At 38.1% G+C, this 16670-nt stretch overlaps 1 protein-coding gene and 1 long non-coding RNA gene across 3 annotated transcripts in view; one reads left to right on the top strand and one right to left on the bottom strand.

Moving 5' to 3' along the window:
- Positions 1 to 815, bottom strand: part of LOC135214620 (uncharacterized) — a 56282-nt gene extending 55467 nt beyond the window's left edge. Inside the window, exon 1 of one of the 2 annotated variants that reach the window (XR_010314443.1) lies at positions 761 to 815. This is a non-coding gene — a long non-coding RNA (uncharacterized LOC135214620). Of the gene's footprint in view, positions 1 to 331; positions 584 to 760 lie in introns of those variants that run through there. The other variant, XR_010314442.1, reaches the window with a different exon arrangement.
- Positions 816 to 8123: 7308 nt separating this feature from the next.
- The window catches only part of LOC135214945 (alpha-amylase-like), a 13778-nt gene continuing 5231 nt past the window's right edge, over positions 8124 to 16670 (top strand). The window contains exons 1-11 of the mRNA XM_064249440.1: positions 8124 to 8257; positions 8367 to 8529; positions 10266 to 10417; positions 11088 to 11245; positions 11993 to 12171; positions 12634 to 12772; positions 13562 to 13746; positions 14238 to 14444; positions 14843 to 14981; positions 15331 to 15492; positions 16663 to 16670. The exon at positions 16663 to 16670 is cut by the window's right edge and continues 127 nt beyond it. Of these exons, the coding sequence (XP_064105510.1) occupies positions 8244 to 8257; positions 8367 to 8529; positions 10266 to 10417; positions 11088 to 11245; positions 11993 to 12171; positions 12634 to 12772; positions 13562 to 13746; positions 14238 to 14444; positions 14843 to 14981; positions 15331 to 15492; positions 16663 to 16670 (1506 nt within the window). The 5' untranslated portion in view covers positions 8124 to 8243. The remainder of the gene's footprint in view (positions 8258 to 8366; positions 8530 to 10265; positions 10418 to 11087; positions 11246 to 11992; positions 12172 to 12633; positions 12773 to 13561; positions 13747 to 14237; positions 14445 to 14842; positions 14982 to 15330; positions 15493 to 16662) is intronic.

Raw genomic sequence — 16670 nt, 5'->3', positions numbered from 1 at the left:
TCACATAGGATGTTGTGGCATAGATGAGGTTAGGATAAGATGTATCTCTACAAGTAAGGAAGAGGTTTGCTCCCTGGCTGAATATAAGGACTCAGGAACCAGGTTAAATTAGTTTAACTAATCATTCATTGCTTTCTCTCACTCAAAACCCCCACTTCCCACAGTAGTCCCCCTGGCGGCTGAGTTATCCCTTCCTTGACCCCCTCAAGTAACACTGCATTGGGTAAATGACCGAACAGCGACATAGCGGCCACCTCTCTAGAAAAGCAGCCACTTCCGAAAAAGCGCTTTAATTATGCCATTGTTTCGTAATTTAGGAGAACACACTCACTTCGAAAGGCCCGTAGAGGACTCGGTGTGCTGCCTAGTTGGGCCACAAATCTAACTGATGCTCGTGGAAGCGAATTAAAGTACTTTTTTGGGAGGGTGGCCGCATTCCGGGTCGATGGCCGTTGTGATAGTCTACCCCTATGACTGCACTACGGACACACCAACATTTCTGACGCTGTACTATTTAAATCCCATTTATCTATAAGTGCATAAATAAAAATGTATGTAAGGGCAATGGTCTTGCTAACCTTACGGTAAACTTCAGGCAAACTGGGCTTCCTCAGTAACTTGCTTCTAGGAAAATGTTTGCAACTGCAAAACATAAAAAAAAAAGTTTAGCAATTACAAATATATACCTCTACCACCACACCTTAAACGGTCCTGTTAAAAATTTTGCTTTCATGCATAATACACGTAAATAAATACCTACAATTGCGACGAAAAAAACTAAGCAGATGAGTTGGAAGTGCATCTTTATCAACGGCCTACCACGAATATTACAACTTAAATCAGTATTGCCAACTTCGACACGCTACTGACAGCATTTTACCCTACAATCAGAGGTGATTTTCCCCTACTTTCCCCCTACGCACCATATGTAATTGCAGCAGGATGAGGGAAAAATGAGATTTTGGTTTCAGTTCATATTGAAAATAAACATTACTAATTTTAGGTATAGAAAAAATTAAAATTTGATACATTTATAGGAAATGTAAATAAATGGTAAATGATCTTTTTACAAAAATATTGATTCAACACAGAATGTCACAGAACTTTATTTTCTTTATATAAAGAGGAAAAATTAGATTTTACAAGACATTTTACAAGAAAAATGATAAACATATATCATCATAAATGTAAATAAATTTTAGATTGTTTAATTCATGGGTATAACAACAAAATAACCTTTAATCAATTAGATGAACGTCATCAAGTAGTAAGCCACGAAAATACATTTCTAAGGCAAATGTTAATGCATTTATAGTAAACGTGAATAAATGCCAGATTATTCCATTACAAAAAAGCATTGATGTAACATAAAAAAGGCCTCCAGTCACTGAGAATTTAATTAATTTCACTTAGTATTTTTTCCAAAATATCTTGGCTTTGCAAGGCAATTAAAATAAGGATTTTTTTTTATCTAACTACCATTGCAATAGCATTCAATTCTGATTCAATCCTAGTCATCTTTTAGTCCAACAAACTTAGTCATAGCTGAATTGCAGTCACTCGTTTAGCAAAACGAGTGAGTAGCTATTTCGTATGACTGATAAGTTCCGATTTTCCCGTCACCAATTCCTTATCACATACTTTGCAATGAGGCCCACCCGTCTTTCGTTCACGAAAACCATCCTAAAGTCCAGCTCTCCTCTTCTCATTCCCTCCTATATCTTCGAACACGGTATAACCTTTCCAGTTATTTTAGGCCCAATTACAGAAATCCTAAGACAACACATATCTGATTAATAAAACGCTCTTCCTACAATCCCTTTCAGGAACTGGCTAGAGCGAAGCTAGACTGATATTCAAAATCATAAGTCTGAACCTGAAACACGATCGCATGATGATGTCCCTTAGAATGAGCTAATCCGAGGTTTTTAGCTGCATTTCCCTACATCTCCATACACAAATGCCATTTTCCCCTAGGGACACCAGATTTCCCCTACCGTAAGGGAATCTTCCTACGCGTGGCACACATGAAATGATTGGCCAAATTTGCCAAGGATGATGGAAATCGCAGCCATGTATCGGAAGACTCGATTGATCTACAAATGCTACATTTGTCACATTTCGAGAATTAGTCAGGAGGAGACGCCGATATCAAAATGAATTTTTTTTTTATTAAACATTTGTCCACGGTATACTGAAACAAGCAAAATTTTGCCTTTAATTCTTAGCTAAACCGTATTATCCTAATTTGAGTGGGAATTGGTTGGTATGCTGGCATGAGCATATAACTGTTCTGAATATGTCCCCCCCAAAAATTGTTTACCTTTATAAATTAAACTCAAGAGGATTAAAGGTCTGTGTATTTCTTTCTTTCTGCAAGGTGGGAAAGGGCTTCCCGCAGATACCAAGAGAGAGAGAGAGAGAGAGAGAGAGAGAGAGAGAGAGAGCAAAAACTTAGAAATTATGAGTCGAGACTTATAAAACACAGCTCGCGAGGGCGGAAGAAAGTGACCAGGGCAAGAGAAATCGTAGATCCCGCAAGAGATCCTTTTGAAACTTTTGCTTGCAAAAACGCCACGCATGTGTGTGTGCGTGTATACGATTTTTCCTTTCCTTTTTCTTTCAGCGCGACGTTACTGCTGTTTAAAGAGAAATGAATTTTCTCTGTCAATTATCGAATATTTATTTTCGCGTCTCAGACGCTGGAAGCCGCATTTGGTATAAAGATGGAGGCAGCATTTGGTATAAAGATTATTCACCAGTTTAAAAAATATATTCTCAAGAATGACAAAACAGGACATCCGGGTCTTAATTATATATATATATATATATATATTATATATATATAATATATATATATATATATATATTATATATATATATATATATACAGAAAACATCACAAATAAGAACTCTGTCATTTGCCCGGGGTGATAACAAAGACATATTTTCTTATAAAAGAAAATTCAAGACGTCTCAAAGACGACAAGAATTCCATTGTTTCACTCACTTGTGACGGATATTTCACGTCCGCCAATAGTGACAGAACGCTGAAAATAAATATACCTTTTATTGCGTTACATATTCAGATTATTACCAATATTTATCACTTCATACTTTTATACTGAATAATATTTTATTGTCTGCAATGTTTACAACTGTGCATTATTTTGCTGTAGGCTACGTATGCAGCCTATAGTCTAATCACAATTTACTTGTTATATATATATATATATATATATATATATATATATATATATATATATATATATATATATATATATATATAAGGACTAAGATTAAATGTTTAAAACATAAATGACTGAAAATTTTTACAGAACATTGTCATTAACATCTCCATTCTTTCGAATATTAAGCCCCGAATAGCCCATTAATATCGAAATCACTGTATATAGCTGGAAAATTTTGCATCCTGACTGCGATGTGAACCCATGCATTTTAGGGTTAGTACAGAGCTACCGCTAACTTGATGCCCTCAACTTATCCTACCAATAAAAAGCATGGGCACGAATCCTGGTCAGGGTAGATGTATACTAAGTTCACGCATTATATAATGATCCTTTATTTCGATACAGATTATTGGCCAGTGTACTGTGAATTCACTATTAATTGGTTATTCGAGCTTAATACACACATACACGCATACGTATACATACATAATATATATATATATATATATATATATATATATATATAATATATATATATATATATATATATATATATATACTCATAACATAAAATGCACACAAACAAACACACACACACGTATATACTGTATATACGTATGAATATATAAAATTCACTTATTTGTATATATGCTAGCTTCGTCAGCAAGTGTTTCTTAAAATAGCAGACAAATTTTAAAGTGTTTAGCATAAACAAAGGGAAAAGTAGAATAATTTCTGATTTCCCTGTATAACCTTGCAACTGAAACATGAGTCTAAGGCGAAAAAGCTCCGTCTACGAGCTGAATTGAACTGAATGGGGGGGTGCGGGGATGTAGGGGCAAATGTTTTGTTTACGTAAGCTGGAAAAGCCCAAACGTTTTGAAATGACTCGCTACAATCTCCTCTCCCAGCACCTACGCATCTCCTGAAGATGATACAGGCACCGCGGCTATAGTCTCTGTTGGTTGAACAGAGTCCGGATTCCCTAGACCTATTCATTTTACTCCCTTTTCATACCTTGGCTACTCAAGGTAACCAACCAATTGGCTTTCCCTTTCCTGTGCGAGCTGCACCACACCAAGGGTGGGGTAATTAAATGTGTCTGATATAGATGACAAGGGGTGGGATGCAAAGGGACACTTCTAGCTTTTCAGCCAAATATTTGTCAGCAAACATGACTCCAAGAGTGGAAGATCCCATCGTTAGATAGTCATATAAAAGCTCACATTACACGTTAAATCTGAATTGAACTCTCTCTCTCTCTCTCTCTCTCTCTCTCTCTGCATTAGGCAGTCAACAGAATTTATAACTTTTTGGAACTTTCTCCTACTTCAGGTTTGGAGAGATGAGTGCACTTTCACACGTTTATCCAACCAGGCCAACTAGGAAAAAAAAAAAGTCTTCAGAAAACAAAATTATCTCGAAAAAAATATATGAAGAGTCTGTCAATGCTCCTTAGTAAGGAAAAATAAGAAAATTTGACATAAGGAGGAAAATAAAACCAAAAGTAGTTCAATTCTAATTATAGGTCTGCCGTAGTATCAAAAACATCTCGAAGCAATGCGCCTTCTTCGAAACTTTCTATTGCAAGCACTACTTACACATCTGCAACAGCTGTTTCCTGGGCCGCAGGTAGACTCCTGCAGTAGTATTTCGAGGCATTGCTCGCCTAAAACCGTCTACAGCCTAGCTACATCCAAGTCATTCACGCTCCTGGTTCTTCCCCATGACTCCTCGATGACAAATTACGATTCTTATCCGTGTTCATTGTACTCAAAAGATGACTTGGCAACACTGTATTTTTCCCGCGCTTGCTCCCGTAACTGCCAGATGCCACTTTCATATTAACCGGTTCTTTTACGAGAAAGAGTGTCCCCAAAAAAAGCGGCGTTTATGCGAGTTTGGCGATTCGGAATCATGATGGTCTTCCACGTTTGGATGCATAAGCGGGCTGCAAAATCTGCATCTTTATACATATATGATTAGTCTAAATCAGACTACTGCGACACTGAAGAACTTTTACTTGATTCGGCTAAGTCGTATCAAAATCAATTTCGAATATCAAAACTATTAGGAAAACAAAATTATTCTCTAATTCGAAATTGTGATGATAGTAGAATTGTGCATATGTATATGTATTTGCATGTGTTTGCTCGTGCGTTTATGTAGCAAGGAAATAGTACGAAGCATGTGTTTAAACACAGCAGTCATCCAAATTTTATGATCGATTTAGTTGTTCGGGAATCTGTAGTACTACATTACATTTGTGGAACACTGTAGCACAAACTGCTAGAACGTTGACTCAGTTGAAATAGAGTAGTCGATCTGCAACTTATTGGTGCACCGTCATTGCTCCAGCTTTGCTAGTATATATTACATACGTGTTTGCTAAATACAAAATAGGCACACACGCTGACACACAAATTCTTTCATAATAAATACAAAGTCTCAGCTTGAGAGCTTTTGCAGTTCAGAAGATTTTCCCGAATCAGATAAGTCGAAAATCATGAAAATTACTTTCGCTGTTTTTCTTAAACTGTATAGCTATTATTAGGAGCGTGTAGGTGTATGTATATACGGTGTGTGGGTGTATATGCTTGTGCGTTTGCATGAGAGAGAGAGAGAGAGAGAGAGAGAGAGAGAGAGAGAGAGAGAGAGAGAGAGAGAGAGAGAGAGAGAGAGAGAGAGAATTAACGTTTTATTTGCATTGCACCATTGTGGAAGAATATTTTCGGGTTTTTTTTTTGCTCCTTGACCTCCACCTCATTGTCTACCCTTTCTAACTTTCTCTTGGACTTGCTTGGACCGTCTGAAAGAAATCAACAGCGTTCCGATCATATCAGAATGTATTTACACCTATTTATTTATTTTTGTTACTCATCTTCACCTTGGCAAAAAAAAAAAAAAAAAAAGCTAAGATCTGTCAGCTGCAACAGCTGTTTAATTTCAATGCTAATGCTCATTATAAGTATGTTTATTTATATTTATGTGGAGAGATAATATTCTCTTCTTTGTTTAAGTTATGGCAATGAACGGATCCAGTAAACATTCAGTGACGTTCATTCAAATTGTCGCGGTCTAACTTTGATTGTCAACTTCTTTCAAAAGGTCCCAGAAGATAAATGACTTACCCATGTGATTTTGATAAAGTACATTATTAACAGGGATTATTATTCAATTATGAAAACAAACAGTTGTTCACTGTGAACCGGATGAAGCTGCTTATGAGATAAGCATTGTCTGATGCTTATTTTAATCCTCTACATCATTCTAAAAGCAGATTTACTTCTTCGAGCTTAAGGCTTATTCTCGAGAAAATACGTTAGATACTTATTTTTCTAAGTAATGTGTAGAGCCTTATTTTGATATTTTAAGCTTTAAAACCTTCTTACAATGCTAGCAAAACTTTACGTCGTAAACAAATTCAATACAATGATATTCAGTCGTCTGTAAGTCCTAAGATGTTGTCAACGGCAAATGCGTCACAGAATATCAAGCCTAAGTGTTTCCACATCGAAATGAATACGATTTGTCCAGTCACGGTGAAAGGAACGCTCCTCTGACTGCTTTGTACAAATAGGGATATGGTCGGGTGCTTTGCACATGATCACCCCTTAGGCAACAATTCTAAAAGATGGCCGCAATTGCTTCCGGAATTCCCCTTCCCCACACCCCTCGCTCCGCTCCGTCAACTCGCCTATCCTACTAACCCACACTCTAAGCATTCATCTTCAGCACCAGTCTTCACAGTTCCGCGCGTATTCATTAAGAATTGCAGGTTCGTTACCATACGTACATCTTGTTTTGGCTCATAAAAGATTAACACATTGGAGCACGTTTGTTGATATATGCAGTCTTTTACCTCTGTATACTGATACGTGTTACTTTCCGGTGCAGACTGCTAGACTTATTTCAAATCGCCTTCCGTGAAATCGAAAGTTGAGAATAATTTGAGAACAGTTGACGTGTCGTGTGCGTTCCATTATACACAACACGATGGCGTGATTCTATAATGTCTTGCAGCTTGGAAATTATTGCGTACGCCTCTATTATAGCTATACGGATGTGGTTCATTAATTGTCATACTTGGCTCCTCAGTTATCTACGTAATAATTAAAAGGCATAATATTTTCCTGCATTTTTATTTTTTGCAATGTTGAGGCTTTACGTAAACTGATAATATAACCTCGGATGCAAGCTGGTTGATTCTCATGCGCGCACTCTTGTGCAACAGAGTTCATGGGTCCCGTGACAGATACTAAAAGCCTTTTATTTATTTATTTATTTTTAATTTTTTATGGACAAATCGAGTTATGTGTCGCTCCCGTTAGTTGTAAGAATCCAGAGGTCCAAACTGGGCCTCAACCTCGGCAACAACCTATGACTGAAAGATATCTCGTTGCTGTATCTAGAGAGAGAGAGAGAGAGAGAGAGAGAGAGAGAGAGAGAGAGAGAGAGAGAGAGAGAGAGAAGAAAAAAAGCTTATAAATTTATGGATATATAAACAATACAGATAAAAAAAAGAGGTTGCACTGGAATGTCCTCGCCAACATATTTTCGGTATTAGCGTTAACCCAAGAATCCGGCGTCAGCTGAAAAACTAACGTTTAAGAAAATACGGAACATTTAATAGCTATGAGGTCTATCTTTTACATTTCATGATATGTATATTAAACTCTAATTCACATAGAAATTTACAAACATCTTCCTTTGAATGCAAGATGATATACTCAATCTGTTTCAATTGAGAGAGACCTACAGACCATTGACAAACAAACAGAACTCCCGAATCATGGTTCCACATCCAATCAAATCACGTACGTAGGTGTCAGTGAGGAGGCGTTTTTTATTATCTCCGCTAAAAGAGGCGTCAGTGCAATTGTATAACTGTTATTTGGTGAGGTACGTAATTGACATATGGCAGTTTTCACAAGCTCTGACGTCCTATGAGAAAATTGGAAGGAAACGTGCAATGAATCCATTATCGACCGGCGAGCTTAGCTCGACATTTATATAAGAACGCTCCTTAGCTCGCTAGAACTGATTTCGACCATGTCACCCCTTTGGTAAGGTTACCGCTTGTCAATAAAAGTCTTCTCTTAATACAACAGTCAATCATTGTGATTTTTAAGATTTTAAAAAACACGGAGGTTATGCAGCATATTTCACTTTCAGGCTTCTAGCGATCGTGGGTTGGGTGGTGGGCGGTACGTGGGCGTACGACACCCCGCACTGTGACGGGCGCCAGACCATCGTTCACCTGTTCGAGTGGAAGTGGACAGATATCGCCGCCGAATGCGAAAGGTTCCTCGGGCCTAATGAATTCTGTGCGGTGCAGGTACGTTCTATTTCAGAAGGTAGAATTGATCTTATTTGTGTCTTTTTCGTAATGTCTTTTCGTGTTTTATTGCGCAATTTCGTGCAGGATTTGTGTTCAATCAGGAATCGTAAGTCTTATTTAGTGTCATATAAAAATAGCAATTTTTTTTCGTTAAAAAAAACACTTCTGTTGGTAGATTTAAAAAAAATGGTATTTATTTATTTATTTATTTTTTGTAATGTTGATTCGTTCTTTTGCACAATCTTTGTTTAGGTTCTTTGTTTTCAACCAGTGGTGGTCGTTTTTTTAAACTAAAAATAAAATGTTTCTCTTCAACATCAGAAATAAGAAATAACCTCGACTGAAAAATCTGTCAGCTTTTATGAAAAAATAGGAAAGCGCTCAGCAGTTAGTTTAAATCAAATTTGGCATTTTTGAAAGGTTTCCACCCAAATTCGTCAATCATCCTTGTGAATGCTACTAAAATTGGACAGATCTTCCACCCATGAAACACTGCACGATCCTGTAGGAAACCATGAAATTATTCATCGCATTTCTTTCAATGCGGCTCAGGAATAAATTATTACTTTTGTCTCTGACTTCAAATGATCTAGAGCACACAACATTTAGTGCAGACAATTGCTTAAAACAATTAACCAATTCATGATAGTACGGATTTATATATTTGCTAAGGCGTAGGTTGTCACTGGAACAGTACGACGGATGGTAATTACTACGTTGATACAAATGAAAGTTAATTAGAAATGTTATTAACATCGCACGAACGACGTGACGTTCCGTTGATAACAGAAGTCTGCTGCTCGGACAGTTAATTAACAACTGGTGTCAGATTTACGATAAGATACCAGTGACATGGTATCTTTGTAAACAAAACGAATATGACCTACAATAAAAATTTAAGATTGGGGAAATACGATGTACGATGGAAGCTGTCACGTATACACTCTTATCAGAGACAAGGTTAATGTCAGCATTCTGATAAAGGTGATTGATTAGACAGATGGTTAATAGAAGGCTAAAAGGAAAGCGGAATATTTTGCTTCGTCACAGAAGTTTTTAAGTAATAAATGAAAGATACACATCGCTAAAATCAGAGCGAACCTCATTGCACAGTTGCCTTAGCATTGCAATGTTGAAAACAGTTTTAATGCCTACGAAGACTAATGTTCAAGTTTCTGATCCTTTTATTTTATTTCTCTTTTATGAAACTCTCTTAAACGATTATGAAAACGGCATTTCATCATGGTTTTGTTTAGCTCAATTAAAAAAAAGACAAATATCAAAGATGATTTTTCACTCTTTTGAAACGGCATTGCACCAGAACATTGCCTGAAATTTTATTAGAAAATAAAATCGACAGGTCACGAAAATAGTCTAATCGAATGTGAAAATATAATAGATAGTGAGAAGATAATTTTAGGTTAAGAATAGTATTTGAAAGCTTTTACGGTCTCACACCCCAAAACAAAGTTTAGCAATGGTTCTTTCTTCTTTTCCTCAATTACCAAATAAAACGGTTTATTGAGAAACAAAGAAGGAAAAATAATTAACTTTTTTTTATATATGGCTAATCCGATTACATGAATAAGAAATGTCCTCTCTCCACTTGTTCACATTTGCAATCGCTCGATATTTTCGCAAAACGACAAATATGATTATCTCATTTACTTCAGTACTAAGTTGTGTCTGTCGATCGACGATATAATAATTACCTGAACACCTGCAACCAACAGGTATCGCCCCCCATGGAGCACCTGGTGGCCTCATCCTCCGGCTACCCCTGGTGGCAGAGGTACCAGCCGATCTCTTACAAGCTGGAGTCACGTTCAGGTAACGAAGGGGAGTTCATCGACATGGTCAACAGGTGTAACGCTGTTGGCGTCAGGTGAGTCTATAGATGACGAAATGCGCGCGCGCAGATAAGGTCATTAGGCTAACAGTTATCTATGTGGCACAAAAATGATAAACCGAAAGAAAATTACGCAGTTTTATGAATGAAAGGTCACATGACGGGACGAGAAGTGACAGACATGACGTGAATGAACAGATTTTTTCATTTGGTCCATTTTATGGTAGAACAACTGACAAACGCCTAGAAGATACTTTATGACTAAAAACCTGACCAACCGCGGTTAACGCAATAGACAAAAATATCGAAATAGACCAAAAAAATCAAGGTTTCTCAACCATAATTTAGTGGTCAGACGTGTTTTCTAGTTTTCAAGGCGAAAAAAAAACCGTTCAAGGCTACAAAGAATTTAGTTTTAGTCTTTACATCCTATTTTGCTGAAGCTGTTCCTAGATTAAGCTTACTCTAGAGAACAGTCAGCAAAAACTAGACTGATTAATTTTGCTTTACGAAAAAAAGTAACAGCTCTTACTTTTTATTTAAATAAATATAATTTTTATTCTATAAGAAATGAATCAGAAGTTATGTTACAATGATAAATCAAAAATGAAAAGCCCGCGATCCTTGTATTTATAACGAAACACAAACAACCAACAAACGCCAGGAAATGAGCAGATATAAAGACCAAACGAATTATCCCCGTCAGAATCATCGTGGACGCCGTGGTTAACCACATGACGGGCATCGGGCAGAGTGGCACAGGGTCAGGCGGCTCCTCCTTCAATGCTGACAACAGGGACTTCCCCGGCGTGCCCTACGGGTACAACGATTTCACCCCCAGGGATCAGTGCCCATCGAGTGACGGTGAGGGAGACAGATTAGTTAGTTAACTTTTTTACCAGGTATTAATAAAGGGTGTTACAACCGCCCTGGTCATCGTCGCCAACAATAAATTATGCTAATTAATTTGGTACATTCCTACGCTATATATAAATCTCCTCATGAAAATTTAATATACCTAATACTAAATATAAATATATGGAAAATTAATGATTATACCCTAAGAAGAAAACCTTTTTACTCTAACTAATCAGAATATCTCCCCTAAATGGAAAACGGTCTATAATGATTCTGGATAGAGGGTAATTACCTTCCTCATCTGTGCACTCATATAGGGAACATACCCTCAAGTCCCACCAGATCTCCTATCAACCCAGCCCCCACCCGGGGCGGACAAGCAGGTTTGCAGGAGGATAGGGTGGATGTCATCCTTACCCTCCCATTCCCTTAGATCCCCTACCAACCAGCCCCCACCCGGGTTGGACAAACAGGTCTGCAGGAGGATAAGGTGGATGTCACCCTTACCCTCCCAGTCCCTTACTAACCCCGCCCCTACCAGAGTCGGACAAACCGGTTTCTAGGGGTTGAGTGGCTGTGCGTCATGTCTCCCATTACAGTCACCGGGGTAGGACAAACAAGATCCACTCGGATTTATTTATTTATTTATTTATTTATTTACTTTTATTATTATTATTATTATTATTATTATTATTATTATTATTATTCATTATTATTATTATTATTTATTATTAATTGATGTTTCTGCAACAGGGCAGATCCACGACTACAGCAACGTCAATGAGGTGAGGAACTGCATGTTGGTAGGCCTGACGGATCTTTACGGTGGCTCCGATTACGTGAGACAGAAGGTGTCCGAGTACTTCAACCACGTCATCGATATCGGCGTGATGGGCTTTAGAGTGGACGCTTCGAAACATATGTGGCCCGGGGTAAGGAAATTTGAGAGAGAGAGAGAGAGAGAGAGAGAAGAGAGAGAGAGAGAGAGAGAAGAGGAGAGGAAACTTATCCTCAGGATGGTCGAAAACTATCAACAGTTAGTTAGATGCAGAGATTCATGCAGAGCACAGTAAGAACTTTTCAGTCCTTTTGAGACCTACATGAGAGAGAGAGAGAGAGAGAGAGAGAGAGAGAGAGAGAGAGAGAGAGAGAGAGAGAGTTGGCGGATTAGGGTTGAATCTTTTACCCATTAAGCAAAATAACCCTCTCGACCTTTGTAATGCTCCTTGTTACTGTTAAACAATTATGAAGATCTGTGTGTGAATGAACGTGTTTATGTGTAGATAAAGCTGGCCATGACAGATCCTTCGATAGGAATAAAAATGGAAATAAAAAAACAGAAGAAAAATAGGACATTTAACTAAAAATTTACTTGCTCTCCTTATTCACTAAAGGATCTTGAGGCAATCGAGGGACTGACGAAGGACCTGAACACTGATAAAGGCTTTCCAGCAGGAGCTCGTCCATTCTTCTACCACGAAGTGATTGACCAGGGAGGAGAGCCTATCACAGTGCAGGAATACTTTGGCGTTGGTAGGTCTTTGTCACGATTGAATACCCTCGAATAGTCATATTAAGGGCTCCATAACTGAATCAATTCCAGGACAATTTTCTTCTTCTTCTTCCTCTTCTTCTTCTGGTTCCTTTTCATCTGCTTGTTTATTTATAGTCTCTACCCCTCATGGTTTCTTCTTGACGTCTCCTTCGTTGCTTCTTGGTCTTTACGTTACAATTTCTTGTTGTTTCTCTTTTGTTTCTACCTGTCGTTTCCTCCATTTTCAATTATTCTTTTGCATTGAAGGTAAATCAATGGGTTCTACAGCATGAGCCGTCTCACCATTCTAGCTGAGCATAAAATGCCGATGAAGTTACGCGAAGTTAATCTGTCTTTTCTAGAATCATGGAAGTTCCTTTCTAGAATCATGGAAGTTCTGGCAGCAAATTTTGGCGTGGAAGTTATGTTCTATTCCGGTTTGTTTGTTTGTCGTTTGTCTGTCTTCCAGAAGACTGGCACTGAAATTTATGTTCCTGTTTTTATGTAAAGTCCACAAATATCTTGATGATTTTTTATACTTCGAGGTGCAATAGTACTATATTCTTTTCTTAAAAAAAAGGGGTTTAAAAATAACCCTAAACTGCCAGTGCTTCAATGTCATGCTATCCCTGTAATAAAACTTACTTTCCACCAATACCAAAGTCTGTTTTTGCAATTGTATCACTTACGCCACGACAACCAGCCTTCGGTGCCTTAAGTACCCAGCGCAACCAACGTGCTGTTATATACCAAATGCCATATATGGCCGACTTTAATTTCATTTTCAGGTCGAACAACCGAGTTTCGATTCGGCAAGAAGATCGCCTGGGGAGTCAACGACTTCTCTCAGCTCGGGAACATCTACGACCAAGGCTGGGGAATGGCGCCTTCCGACAAGGCTTTGAATTTCGTCGACAACCACGACAATCAGAGAGGTCACGGTGGAGCTGGAGATATCCTGACCTACAAAAATGTATGTCTCTTTGTTCCCTTGACATGTGCAATTCACTGAAATTCGCTGACATTTGGAACTATGCTATTATTGGTGAAAGTTTTTAGTACTAAGTAACATTCGTTAACAGTTGTTAGGCCTTTTATTGTTGTAATTCGGTTATTTTTCAACATCCCCAGGGTAAAGCTTACATATCAGTACGAACGTAACATTTGCTAACTGGGTGTTACACCTATTAGCAGTTCATTGCAATTCGCTGACATTTGGAACTATGCTGTTATTGGTGGAAGTTTTTAGTACTAAGTAACATTTGTTAAGCGTCGTTACACTTGTTGTAATTTGGTTATTTTTCACCTCAAGTCTTTCGTGTGAATGAAATCAACATTTCCAGGGTAAAGCCTACATATCAGTACGAACGTAACATTTGGTAACTGGCTGTTAGACTTATTTACAATGTCTTTATTTTGATTAATTTTTCATTCAAGTCTTTCGTATGAATGAAATCTTTCCAGGGTAAAGACTACACCTTGGGCGTCTGCTTCTCACTGGCTCACGATTACGGCTTCATGAGGATCATGAGCAGCTACTATTTCGACAACTCTGACCAGGGACCTCCCTCCGGCGGTGGTGGCAGCACCAGTGACGTCATCATCAATGATGATGGCACCTGCGGAGGAGGCTGGGTTTGCGAGCATCGTTGGAATGCCATCACGCAAATGGTGAGGTGATAGCAATGCTGTAATGAACGTTTTTGTTTTTATTAAGTTCGTCCTTTGAGATTTTGTGTCGTGTATTACTTTTAAACTAATTTTTTTCATAAATATTCGTTTTGTAGACTTTAGAAACCGAAGCTCAGAGGCTATAAGACTCACTGTTCACCGATAACTCAGTCTGATTAATCCACAAAATGAATTTGAGTGTCGAAACTGTTCTGGATCGCTGTTACGGGCTGCTCTATGAGCAAGAGCCCGTGCTGGCATAGGGCCAGCTTAATCAAAAACAACAACAGGTCTTGTATCCGATTAAGTTACTTTGTCGTTCACGGTTCACGGTACACCTAGACCTAGTTGCCTCCCTCTGAATTTTGGGTCCTCTCTCAATCGCTGAATTTTTGCAGGTACGATTCAGGAACGCCGTTGCCGGAACATCCATCGAGAACTGGTACCAGGAGGGTGACAACGTGGCCTTCTCTCGTGGCAACAAAGGTTTCTTCGCTATGACCAAATATGGCAACTTTGACAAAACTCTCCAGACGGGTAAGCTATAGAAATGGCTTTGGGACAAGCAGAACTCTCGAGTATGTGAATTCATAGTTGTGAGGATACCACTGACCCGTCGTCTTTTGTTTTTTTAAATCATGAGACAAGAGTAACATCTCCATTTGATATAGCATCAACAACTGACAGAATATTATTATGAAGTGTAATTATACGAAGAATGGCTTCTCTGAGTCTAACGCACAGTATGTTATAACAATAACGAACATTTTTTAGGCCTCCTAGCCATTGAAACCGGTCCCAGGGGGCATCTCGAAATGCAAAGAACGTAGCAGCCCTAATCTTTCTGAATTCTCACGGTTCTGGAACTTCCTCCTTTCCTTCAAAGGTATGCCAGCTGGAACCTACTGCGAGCTGATCAGTCACTGCGCCAACCAGGTCACAGTTAACGGCGACGGGACGGCGATGATTTCCATCCACAACGAGCAGGAACCCGTTTTCGCCATCTGCGTCGGGTGCGGGGACGGGCCCTCTCCAACCGTAGACCCAAGTAAGTCGGAGTAATCTTTTAGAGACCTTGGCTGCCTCTAGAGTCTTGGTGGGGCTGACCGACGTGACGTAGCTTTGCGTTACGAATTGAGGTTGGGCGAAGTTGCGTGAGCATGTGACCACAAGCTCTGTAACTATTTTTTTATGCTCTTGGACATGTATTACGTCAAAGAACGTCGTATTTCCTGTTCGTGGCGTTGACAGCATCGTATTGACAATAGCAAGAGGTAACATAAAACCTAAAACAGGTGAAACATTTATAGCTGTAGTCCTTGTAACTTTGTTCATATGGTGGGTCTTATGGTGACGCACTATTGTCAGAATGGGCTGCTTCACTTGATACCCAGTATTAAATAAATGTTTCATAAATGTACTCGGAACGCGATTTTGCCTTTTGAAGTTTTAAATTTTGTTTTATGTTTATATTGCCGTATAACTCTTGAGAGAAAATAGGAAAATAATCAGCAAATTACAATAAGAGAGTTAAAACCAAGAGAAAAACTAGTTTGAAACCTGTATTACAACACGAAATAAAAAAAAGAATTACAGAGAAAATGAACCGTTGAAAAATCGAATCCAGAAAATAATAATAAAATGAAGTAAAGAAATGCAATAAAAGAAAAACTGTTTAACTCAATATAAAAAGAAGAGAATGGGAAAGGGTGAAAAAGTAAGTGAATAAAATCAACGCAAAAAAATACAGATGACAAGGTAAAATCTGGAAGCGAGACAAAAAAATTTATTGGAAAGTTACGATGACAAATGGGATAAGGTCGAACGAAATCTTAAGAGACAAAAACGTTAGGAGAAAAAAAAAAATAAATAAAAAATAAAACTGCAAAACTGCAAAAATGGAATATCCGAAAGAAAAGTAGCTGGAATTCTGTCCAATAATAAGTTTAGACATTTAGCTGGAATATGAAAAAAATTGGGAAGAGTTATTATGAAAATTTAACTAATTTATGTCTAGTTGTAAATTACGAATAATAGGTTTCAGAACACACTTAGTAGATCATTTCAATCAACATCCATAAAGTTATTGCACACGTTTTGAATTTTCTGCTCTGTTTCGTTGATGGCACTTAAGAATATAATCATAATATTTAGCTTTGAAGGGAACAAATAAAAGGACGTAACCTCACGAAGTTTTTTTTTTTTTTAATTCTGACAGGTCACACA

Source organism: Macrobrachium nipponense, chromosome 46 (genome assembly GCF_015104395.2).
Source record: "Macrobrachium nipponense isolate FS-2020 chromosome 46, ASM1510439v2, whole genome shotgun sequence".
Taxonomy (NCBI): domain Eukaryota; kingdom Metazoa; phylum Arthropoda; class Malacostraca; order Decapoda; family Palaemonidae; genus Macrobrachium; species Macrobrachium nipponense.
This window is presented reverse-complemented; position numbering and strand designations above follow the sequence as displayed.